General features: G+C 40.5%; 1 protein-coding gene across 1 annotated transcript in view; it reads right to left on the reverse strand.

The window, feature by feature from the left end:
• UBA6 (ubiquitin-like modifier activating enzyme 6) overlaps nt 1-9,185 on the reverse strand; it is a 29,856-nt gene extending 20,671 nt beyond the window's left edge. The window contains exons 1-9 of the mRNA XM_009084428.1: nt 9,133-9,185; nt 7,992-8,086; nt 7,167-7,195; nt 6,296-6,390; nt 5,652-5,763; nt 4,508-4,588; nt 3,797-3,919; nt 1,840-1,963; nt 532-635 (exon numbers count right to left, since the gene is read on the reverse strand). Of these exons, the coding sequence (XP_009082676.1) occupies nt 532-635; nt 1,840-1,963; nt 3,797-3,919; nt 4,508-4,588; nt 5,652-5,763; nt 6,296-6,390; nt 7,167-7,195; nt 7,992-8,086; nt 9,133-9,173 (804 nt within the window). The 5' untranslated portion in view covers nt 9,174-9,185. The remainder of the gene's footprint in view (nt 1-531; nt 636-1,839; nt 1,964-3,796; nt 3,920-4,507; nt 4,589-5,651; nt 5,764-6,295; nt 6,391-7,166; nt 7,196-7,991; nt 8,087-9,132) is intronic.
• Between the last annotated feature and the right edge of the window lie 2,431 nt (nt 9,186-11,616).

The raw sequence follows: 11,616 nt of genomic DNA on the forward strand, positions 1-11,616 counted from the left end.
AGCTTTTATAGGCAACTGGTTGTTGCTTACAGAACTTCCCCACTCAGGAAGAACAGAAAGCTACTGCTTTACAGAGTCAAGAAACTGTCCTGTGCATTCTCACATCAAAAGCAGCTGGTCCTCACTCCCAGCTTTTTAGAATGCCTGAGAGCAGTCAGGATCTAGTGCCTGTGGACCCATAAAGGCACACAGCACCATGTGTCTTGCAGCCCCTCTTCCACAAACTCATCCAACCGTCTCTTCTCAGAGGGCCACCAAGAAATCACATACTCACAGACCTTTATGGAGTCCCCAGAAGTACAGGGATAAGCTGCCTGTCTGCCTGTAACTATTTTTTTTTGTCTACACTGGCAGGTAACTTTGAAGTATTTCCTGTTCTCTGTGGTTTAGTAAATTGGTATCACTATTCTTACCCAATAAAATTTGTGATAACCAAACTGCTGGTAACAAGATCATGTATCTGCTGAACTCTGCTTCCAGTGCTCAGATTATTAATGCTCAAGAACCTGGTTGTGTAAAGTGCACACTTACAAAGTAGAAGATCTTAGGTGTCTTCACTTGCACAGCTATGCCTCCGTGTAAGTAAGGCTCCATATCTGATGTATCACCAATGCTGAAGGAGTAAGGGGACACCACTGAAAACAGAAGAGAATAAACAGTGACTGATAATTAAAAGTGTCATTGGGTGCTACAGTTCTCTACACAATGAAGTGAGGTTTTGCCAATGCTTTTGATGCTGTAATTTTGTAGTGTGAAACCTTGCTTTGAAAGCATAAACACAGCTGATCCTCCTAACAGGATTGTCCCTCTGCCAGTTTCTGGGTTAAAGCATTAGTTTCACATGGTCTGTTATGAAATGAGCTTTTTTAAGTGGCAGCAGATTTAACAAGAATTCTGATGACCACAGCTCTGGAAGAAAAATGAAATCACTCTCAGTTTTGTTTAGACTGTGCACAGCAGTGTCCAGTACACTGCTCAAATCACCCTGTGACTAGAACAACAGGCAGTCAAAAAGGGCAGCTGGAGCATTTCTTCACATATTCCCTCTCATACATGTGAAGCAACAGACACAGCAAAAAGACACAAGAATTGTTAATTTGTGGAAAACTGAAGCCAAAATCTAGGCCATGACTAAGAGGAAGGAACTGACCACAGCATCAGCAAAAACACAAGGGTCCAGATTCAACCACATGTTTCAAGAGTACTGTTTTTATTTCTCAGACTGCAAAATAGTTAAAAACAAACAACCCCCACCCGCTCGTGCTCTCTTCTGCTCCAAACAAACAGGCATTCAAATCTGGGCACTGGGAGCCCAGCATCCAAGAGGAACCAAGTAGTATGCCTTGAGACATGCGTGAAGCAGAACAAAGCAGGGTAGACAAAAATCATCAAAATAATTTCAAAATCATGCTTAGAAAGAGGGTGATGTCAATGTATCCCTGTACACTTAAACTGTCACCCAGAAGAGCTGCAAGGCAAACAGTGACACCCAAAGTGGAGTCCAAAACCATGAGAGAAGCACAGGTGTTATGGGACCTTCCAAAAACCAAAACAGTTTCATCAGCAAATGAATGATGATAACCTCTGAGGCTGTCAACTAGATTCCACTAGGTGAGCATTTCCATGGGCTCCTTAAGGAAAGGAGTTAGAAAAGACTTCACTAAATGAAAATGGAGTCAATGCAACACTAGGAAGACCTTTACACCAAAAAGCAATTCTTTTTGTGCAAGCTCACTGCAGGTCTTCATAATCTAGCACTCCTCTGGCTACAGTAACTAACACTACAGTGAGCTAAACCAGACCGAAAAATACCTTGCAAATGAAACAGCAGAAGTTTACCTGTTATTTGGTGTGTGGAACCATTTAAACAGGACATTCCATTAACTTCCCGAAAGGTTAAAAACTGTCCTGTTTCAAGCCTGTGTGGATGATTTTCAAGGCAAGTGACAATACCAGGATTTGACTGAAATAAAAAATGGCAAAGTCATCAAGGAGGAAAGTGTCTTATGCAAAGGGGTCATGTTTTATTGTAGACACATAGCTTTTTGTCTACTGAAACTGCAGCTTCTAATACTTTCAGTATTGCATGTTGCCATAGCAAGAGAGCTACCTATGACAACTTTTTCAGTCCTATTATTTTCAAATTAATAGTGTTTGCATAAAACAAACTCTCTCACTTTCACATTTACAATTCTCAGCCTGTTAGCAAACTGCACTTGCTAGTTCTTAGCAAATTCATTGTTCTGTTCTGAAATTGTACAAATTTATCTGCTTTTTCCAAACCAAAAGTAGACTACCTGTACAAAGAAATTTTCACAGACATTAAGAATAAAGTCTTGTGAATGGTTCTTATTACTCCATGCTTCCTTTCTGTCAGATCTCCTTAGAAAGTACACCCCAAACTCGTTCTTGAAAGTTAGGAAGCTCACAAAGCTGAACATCAGCATACAGGAAAGACACAGCCTCGGCAGATCACAAACAAGCTTACACTTGCAGGAATCTCAGGCAACATCTCATCCTGTTACAGGATGTCATGTCAACCTCCAATGCACACAATGACTTCACTGCAGTCTGAAGACAGCTCATCAAGACCTTGTGGTGCAGCTCAGGGTGGAACATAGTGGACTGGCAGGCAAGCAAGGCCTGTGAAGTCTTCCACCATTCCTCCCTGAACTCCCAATATCAGAAAGACTTAGTTAAGTAGCATAAAATTTAATTACAGCGAGCAATAGCAAATGAGTTGACCAGAGAAAATTCTCTGATTTAGGGACAGAGTGTCACCTTGACCCTGTCCTGCACCTTGACCCTGTTCACAGGACAAGCACAACCACTTGATGGTATTGAGTGTTAATTCTCATCAGTTTTACCCTTCAGAGTGGAAGCAAGATACAACTAAACTCAAGTATCAGATTAGGAACCACAGGATAAATATACAAATATATACTCATTCCTTGACTTGGCAGGTAATCAGCACAAGCCACGGTAACTCAACTGTGTAATCTTTATGCAATCAAGTCATCCATTGCCTTTTCGAGGTACCAAAAAACAGGCTACCCAAATCATCCTATCATGAGCTTTAATCCAGGCCCAAACCAGCTTGCTATCAACCTCTTCTAGTTTGGTTATTATTACATCTCAGCTGGAGATAGAACAAAAGACTTGCTGCTGGATGAGTGAGGTTACTGTCTGTACCTCCAGAGATGAAAAAAGGACCTAGGGTAATTTCCATTTATAAACCAATAATACAGACCAAAAGGACATCATAACATTCTGCACTGGAAGTATTACCAATAATATCCTCTTCTCGTTGCCTCTGCTTTGGTAGGTTAAAATAAACCATTACATTTCTTTTCAACACAAGCTCTCAATCCCCTTGATCATTTCCATAGTCCATATATGTGTAGTTTCTCATAACAAGGGCTCTATATTCATGCCTATTTCAGAGCTTCCTTAGAAGACTTATCCTATTCCCATGCCAAAGCTATATCCTCTTCTCCCTACATCTCATTTCTTTCTCTTTCTTTCTCTCCAATTGAAAAAAAAATAAATTCAATATTGTGATGTTACATGGTAAGTAATGACCGGGAGGCACCAGTATGCTCTGCAGTGCCAGCATGTTATCACTGCCTGGTTTTGACTGAGACACAGGAACAAAGTAACTTTGCCTCTGCTGTACTGCCAACTTTAAACTGCTTAGCAAGCTGCTGAAGCGAAACACTCTGCTTTTTCAAATAGCCAATAATGAGTCATTATAAAACAAAAAAATTAATGCAGCACAATGACTTTTATCCCTTACTTGGGTTATATTTGAAATGAAGATCTCCTTTGGCTCCTCTCCTGTTGTATCCAGCACTTCAAATTCATCACCAAAGTCACAAAACAAACGAGAACATACTCCATATACATCTGCACTGATGAACTACAAGAGAAAGTAAAAATCATGACTATCTCTTAAAGAGCACAAGCCAAAGAAACAATGCCTCATGCTGAACCTTGTTAAAAGCTGGCAGGTTCAAGTTCTGTGGTGGAAACCTGTCATGTGTACCCAGGTCACTGACTGTATAGCACAGCATTCACGATAGACTTTGAATCTGCATGAGTATTTCTGAACCCATACACAAGAACCAGGAACCACACCAATACACAGTGAAACACTGCCATTTCTACTACTGTTACATTCAGCCTCAGCATATTTTTTGATCTCAGCATGTTTTTTCAGAACAACTACGACTTAACAGTGAAAACTATTTCTTTAACACAATTTTATTTTAAATTAAGAACCAAGCTATGGTTATCTGTGCTGGTATCCAGATAATACCAGACACATGTACAGAGCTGCAGCAGCACCATATTCCCAAAACTCCATATGTTGATGTTGCTCCATCAACATGCTATCTGCATAGAACTGTAAACCTCGTAACCAGCTTTCACCATTTTCGGACAGAACACACAGGAGGTCCAGAATGCTCACTACAGATTATTCATGTGTTTGGGTCTTTTCTATTACCTTAATAGGAGGCTGCTGAGAATGACAGAAGTCATTAATCCTCTTCTGCAGCAACAGACTTACTTCAGTCAATATGACACACTGTGAACAAGAACAGAAACAAATCTAAGGCACTGAAAGCAATCAGTATCTTCAGGCTATGGAAAAAGCTGCACTAACAGTAAGTTACTCAGGTGTCCTGATCCCTATCCCTCACACATAGCAGAGACAGCAGTCTTGAGGAAGTTTTCTCATTAGAACAGACTAGTTTCTGCTCCACAAGTTCCAGAAACAAAATGAGTAAAAGCAGGCATTCTTTTTTTTTTTTTAACTGCAGCTGTGAAACTCAAAACCTAATTAGAATATTCACCAAAACAGTTATGGATAATCTCATCAAGAATGCAGATCTTTAATTTTAAGATTAAAGCTAGCAAAACAAACATAAATGATACCCAGCAGTGCACACCAAGAAGTCCGCACAAACTTCAAGTATTTGTGCTCATAAAACTGCAGACATACAATTTCTGCAAGCAATCTTTTGACATCTAGGATAGTATCAGGTTCCAAAGCACACACACTGCAGCTCATTCAGCTATAACATGGCTTATTACAGCTGGGACATTCAGAAACTTGGTGTGCTTGTGTACAGTCACACAGTAAAACGTTCCTCGCTCAGACTGAGCCATGCACATAGGCAGGAGACAGCTGACTGAACAACTGCAAACATCTTCATTCCACTACAGAGATGCTTACATTTCATTAGATACATACATGCATAAATGATCTTTCTAATTATATAGCCTGAGCTTCTACTGCCTAGAATACAGCACACAGAATACATGTCGAACATCTCTGCTATGTAGCTGCAATAAAGGTCAGTTTCACCTTCAAACAAAAAAATAGTTGTATGGCAACCCCACTTTGCTATTTATTATCATAGTAAATTCCATAGTAAGTGTTGTAAGAAAGTGCTAGGAACACAAAACCACTGTCTCAGCCTTGGAAAACACAAACACAAGCACAACACTTTGATTAGCCAAAATACATGATCTATTTCTTTCTTTACAGCATCTCTAAATGTAAAGTTTTTCCTTTTATTTACTTGTATTAAAAAGTTGTTTGCTCTGAGCAAGATACACATATGAATGTTTTAAGAGTGACATACCTGGTACTGCTTCAGAAAAGACAGATCTGTGGTTTCATCTAGTGGCACAGTTGACGCTGCTACATGGACATATGGATTGAGTTCCGCGATACGATGAAGTGTGGCCTCAGCCCTGAAAGAACAGCAACTTTAAATATTTTATGTATCTACAAAATTGTATTTTCAATACGGAATTTCATACCACACATGCCCGACAAAAATCCCTCAGAAAGTCCTCTGGCAACAATCACCAACTCACATTTTTATTCATACTTTAATTCCTAACAGGTCTGAGGAAAACAGCTCTGCCCAATTTACAACTAAACTCACTGATGGCCTGGTGTCGTGACTGTTGTTTAGTCTTGCACAGGTGGCTGAGAAAGCCCAAGGAAAAAACACACACTGTCCCCACTGTGAAATTTACATCACAAGCTCACAAATACAAGTGAGACATGTGACCTTGAACTCATTTCGCAACCTAGACTAGACTTTCTCAAATACCTGTCTGGGCACTACATTCAAAACCAGAAACTCCAGAGAAAGGGTTTAATGGGTATTTGATAGGTATCAGCAGCTCTTGGACAATGAACCTTTATTTTTGACACTGATGAAACTGTTAGTCCTAGTCAAGTTCAGTCCTCCCTCGCTCCAAAGAGTTCACCAACCTGTTCCTTTGACTGGTAACATCATCTTCATGGATGAAGAAGTTGATCCCCAAATCCCATTTTGTGCAGTGCTTGGTGTCATGAACTGTAAGAGCCTAAGAAAGTTTGGCAAAAAACATTTACTGGAAGAAGTGTACATGGTCACAGCACTCAAAAGGATGGATTAAGCCCCACATAAAATGCTGGGGAACTAGTACTGCAGAAGTTAGTTATAGCATGTGTAAGAACAAGATCTTCCAATCTCTTTTTCAGGAAAGCCCTTACTGTTTGAGAGACTGAAACACATCTGCAATATGCACTTCACTAAGTATGTTCCTCCCAGCAGGCAGTGATGAGAACATTTAAGTATCATGGATGATTTTTGCCAGACTGTGATATAGGGGTAATTGCAATCTGTAAATTAATGGACTCATCAGGTTTTTAGTATTGGAAGAAAGAGTTTTAAAAGGCTTCTCTCTAATAAAACTAATCCCAGCAGCACAAAAGCAGTTGTTGGATTAAAACGCTCAAGTATTCTAACATCTACACAAAAGGATTCTGATGGATGACAAAATAGGATAACATATTTTCAATAGTTTGGCTCTGGAGTTTATACCACTCTATTTAGGAGAAGCCACTTTGTACAAAAGGATTCAATATCAGCAACTGGCTAAAATATCATGAGCTATTTCAGAGTGCAGTGGACACTAACATGCAACTCTATCACTAGAACAACCAGATTACTGAGAGTTTTCACCCCCAGGTTCTCAAATGCTTTGCAATCCTTCTACTGAAAAACAGACTCAGAAACTTAAGATTAACTAGCTAGTAGCATGGTGCCTTTTCCTCATGCCCACCCAAGAATACCCAACAACAGAACTGTTGTACATACCTTTACCCCAGCCAGAATGATATTTTTGGCTGAAACAAAACAAATAACATAAAAATAGAATGACTGCAGCAAGCTTCTTGCAAATCTGTAATTGGATAATTATGTAGGTGGACAATAACAGTATGTCACTGTTAAGAACTTCATAGCTTAAGGTTTTTTCCCTTTTACATTTGGTTCAAGCATTCTACAGCACCACAGAAAGCAAAATAACATGAGCAAGGTTAAAAAGGCTCTCTACATTTGTCATTTGGCAGCTGTTCATCTCACAACTGTGATTACAGAGATACTAACAACAACAAACTGCAAAACCCCATGACTCTGTTCTGGCATCTGGTGCAGAGTACCATTACAGCCAACTGAAGGGGTCACACCCCAGATACAAACGAGCCAAGGCAAGGCTTGCTCATAAAGAGTAAGGGAAATTAATAAGGAATCTCTTGCCACACAATTGCACTGTTCTACCTCCCACCCTCCCATTTCCTACATGGGGATAATTCGAGCTATAGCTGTTCTGTGTTATGTTCATTGACACTGATGTCTAAAGGAATTGGTTTGGAATATCCACCCTAAACCTTCACCCAAGACACAAGACTTTGGGTAAAGCAATCTGGCCCATGGAAGCACATTTTAAATTTTACTTTTAGGAAAAAGATAACTTTAGCAAAGTCCAGGATCTGCTACGTTAATCATACGCACGATGCACATACAACTTCACTCAGATACTCCAGACAGGCTTACTGAATTTAAAACTAAGGTTTACATGTATTCTAGGATATTATGTTCATATGCACTTGTGTCTCCTTAAATAAATGTTACCTAACTTACCAATCTCCACACCAAGACCACCTATACCAGTCAGGAATACGTGGGACTGAGCCATCTTCTGCATTGCTGTGTCTCCAAGAACATACCTCTGGCGACTATGGCAAAGATAAATTCAGATCAAAACAAGATACAAATGGATTCAAGAGCCTATTAAAGGAAGTCGAGAGTTCCCAGTCATTTAAAAAAGAGTCCAAATATTTTCAGTTATTATATCATCCCCGTAAGTCTCTTAAGGAAGAGTATGACTTTCATAAGACAAGTGCTAAAAAGTAAAGTGGCACAAAAGCATTCCGCTGCATTAAAAATAAAGCCTCATTTCTTCAGCATACAACTATTCATTTTATTATTTTTTAATACAAAAAGAAGCTGTTCATCCCACTACACTTTTCCAGGGATACCATTTGTTCCAGTACAGGCTCTCTGAACTATTGCCATGCCAAGTGAACTTAAGGCACTCCCAGCTAATGAATTAAAACAAAACCAATAACTAAAGAAGTAATTTTTTTTAAAATCTACAAAAAAAACCCCACTGAAGTCTGAAGGAGAACAGAGATACTAATGTATTTATGAGGACCAAGAAGCATGGCAAAGACTGAGGAATGAATGAAACTATGAAGGAGATAAACTACATAATGTAGAAAAGGCAAAAGAAGGTAGTGAAAGAAAATGAGGAACAAGAAAGAGAGGAATATCTACTTTGTCAAAGAAACAAGATAAAGGCAGAAAGAAACCCATACTATAAATAGGAGAAGTATTATTCTTGTTTTCCAAATAGTACACATCACTGATATACTCGAACTCTGTACAACTCCATAGTATTTGCCTATTCATCTTACTGGTCAAATACCAGTAACAGTCAGAAAACAGCTCTTCTGAGACCAATACAGGAAGAATTACACAGAAAGATGGATTCTACCTTCAATTCAACCAGTTCTTGCCACTCACTTATCTAGAATTGGGTTCTATTTCATCGGCTGAATACTTTGGGTTTTCTTCCCTTAGAAAAGGAGGCAGAAGTACCCACATCCTTAAGTAACTGGCAGTAGATAGCATTTTCAAGCCTTGTCTTTGACATGACTGCATGTAAATATAAGAGTTACTGAAAAGTGGAGAGCAACACTTAAAAATCAGATATTCTTACCTATACAAAGCATCGTCAATTTCCATTGAGTCTGCTGCCATGATGTAATGAGATTTGTTTACACTAGAAGGGTTGCAAAAAGAAATAAGCTGGTTACCTTGGATGCAGTTTCACAGTTGGCCTCCCCCCCACCCCACAAAAGTGATGGTACGTAGGAATTGCTTTGAACATTAAGAAGCCTATAGAACACCACAGCATCTAGGTAACGAAAACACACAGGACGCAGAAGACAAGAACCCCCAAATCTTTGATGAATAGGTTCAAAATACAGACATATTAATTTCCCCACTGAGGAAATGCAAGACTTTTTGGTTTTGCCACAGTCAGATTTACTAAATGTCCAACTTCATTTTTATACTAACACTCCAAGCTGATTATCTTGCATCTACCTGATCATTTGGTGTTTTTGAAGAGAAGATAGAAGACCTCTGAATGACTAGAAACAGTTATTTATGCTGCATTATTTCTATGGTACTTGAAAATCCTTAGGAAACAAGTTACTGTTTTAGCTAACGCAAGAAATCAACACCCAAAGATCCAAACTAATGCAACATTTAACTGAGACATGCAGTTAAACAGTTCGATAGGATTTTAAGAAAAAAACATAATTTGTGCAATTAAAGCCTTCGGCACGGACTTTTTCATTGTTTAGTTAGTAAAAACTAAGTGTTAGGTTGAGGAACAAACTGCTCCTGGGCAGGTTGTTTCTTAGTGGTGCAGGCTGGGAATTGGTGCTTCCTGAACCTGGCAGGTGACTGCCACCAAACACAGGATGAGCAAAAGAGACCACGTATGTACTGTGGTAGTTGTGATGGGAAGTGATGTTCCAGGTCATGCATCTTATTTCAACTCCCTACAAACTGCCTTGGAAACTAGACATAGCTGACAACCCTATTTCCTAAGAGTAAAGGCCCAGACATACTAAGGAGGGTTTTTTCCCCCACAAGCATCGATACACCCTAAACCAGCTTTCAAACCTGTCCAAAACATAACTCCTATTTACTGTCCAAGTGGCTTTGGCAAACACCTTAGCATTTCTGAAGCATGGCACCTGCAGCCTGTCAGCTTGGAAATTGCAACATTCTGACCCGAAATTTATCCTTTTGATTTTTAGAAAGCGCTGAAGTAGCACAGCAAGGGACAGAGTTACACTGGATGCAGGCCACAAACCTCATCAGTTGAGCTCTTCCACAGTGCAGATATTAACTCCTACACGTAAGCTAGCACACAACACAGTCAGCATGAGGCATCTCCATTGCTGTCTACCCCAGTCACTTCAGCGCAGCTCCAGTGCCCTTACACAGCAGGAGCTGAAGACAAGCAATGCCCACGTTACTAAACTAGCCTGGGACTCAGATCTCAAACCAGAGTACAACAAACTGCAGGCTTCAGTCCCTGCTTAAGTAAAAGCCTTCATTTCAGCCACTGCCTGGGACATAAGCCTGGAAGTTTCCCTCAAAGCAAGCCAGCACCATCTCAGAGCAGACCAGAGCAACAATCTTGGAGCTGTCTTGCTCCTCCACCATCACCCTCCACACACAGCACTGGCACTCTGGGACTACCCAACATAAAAGGATTGTGGTACTGCGGTGGGGAAGGTGATCCACCCTTGGATACAAGCACTCAGCTGTGGTTGCTGACAGCCATCTCAATCCACGTGCCCTTCCAAACAGCCTTTTGTAAACAACTAGGATGTGCGATCAACTGACAAGAGATCCTTTGCCACTGGTGCCACAAAGACTCGTTTGACAGCGGCTCATCCAACACACTTATTAATTCCCAGTTCTTCCCCTGCATCTGCAGTTACAGCACTGAGATGCTGCCAATGTACCCATCAGGTACAGCAGAACACCTCCTTCCACAAAGAGAACTTAATGATACTATTGCCAAGTGACTCTAGGACAAATTTTGATTAGTGTATTCCTACACCCAAGTTGTACTTTGCATTTTAGTTCAACTGGTATTCAGTCTGCTTCAAAGAAATGCATATAATAAAAGGAGGGGGAAAAGGCCATTCTAACATTATACCCCAGATCTTACCAGAGGCTCGACATTTACACATCTAGTTCCTTTTAAAAGGCCATGCTATCAGTTTTAATACCAGGCTTGTATTTAACTGTGTACATAAAGGACATTTCCTTCATTTTTTACAGCCTCAGCTCCTTCTGTGACACAACCCAGGGACAAGCTGAGAAGCTACATGTGACTAAGAAGGGCTAAGATGCTCTGAAGAGCAGCGAAAGCACAAGAGCTGTAGCGGTGGTCTGGCTTCAGTGCTCCTTACCTCCAGGTCAGTGCCGGCTGAAGCACTGATGATTACTCGCTGTTCAGCACGCTGGGAAGGCAGGGAGGCCTGGACTCAACCCACCTCCCCAGGCTTTCCAGAAAAAAAAACCCCGCCGATCTCCCTGGAGAAAGGGAGAGAGAGGACGCTCAGACACACAGTTCCCCCCAGCCGAGCTGATAGGGCAAACGCGACCCTCG

Source organism: Acanthisitta chloris, unplaced genomic scaffold (genome assembly GCF_000695815.1).
Source record: "Acanthisitta chloris isolate BGI_N310 unplaced genomic scaffold, ASM69581v1 scaffold17131, whole genome shotgun sequence".
Taxonomy (NCBI): Eukaryota; Metazoa; Chordata; class Aves; order Passeriformes; family Acanthisittidae; genus Acanthisitta; species Acanthisitta chloris.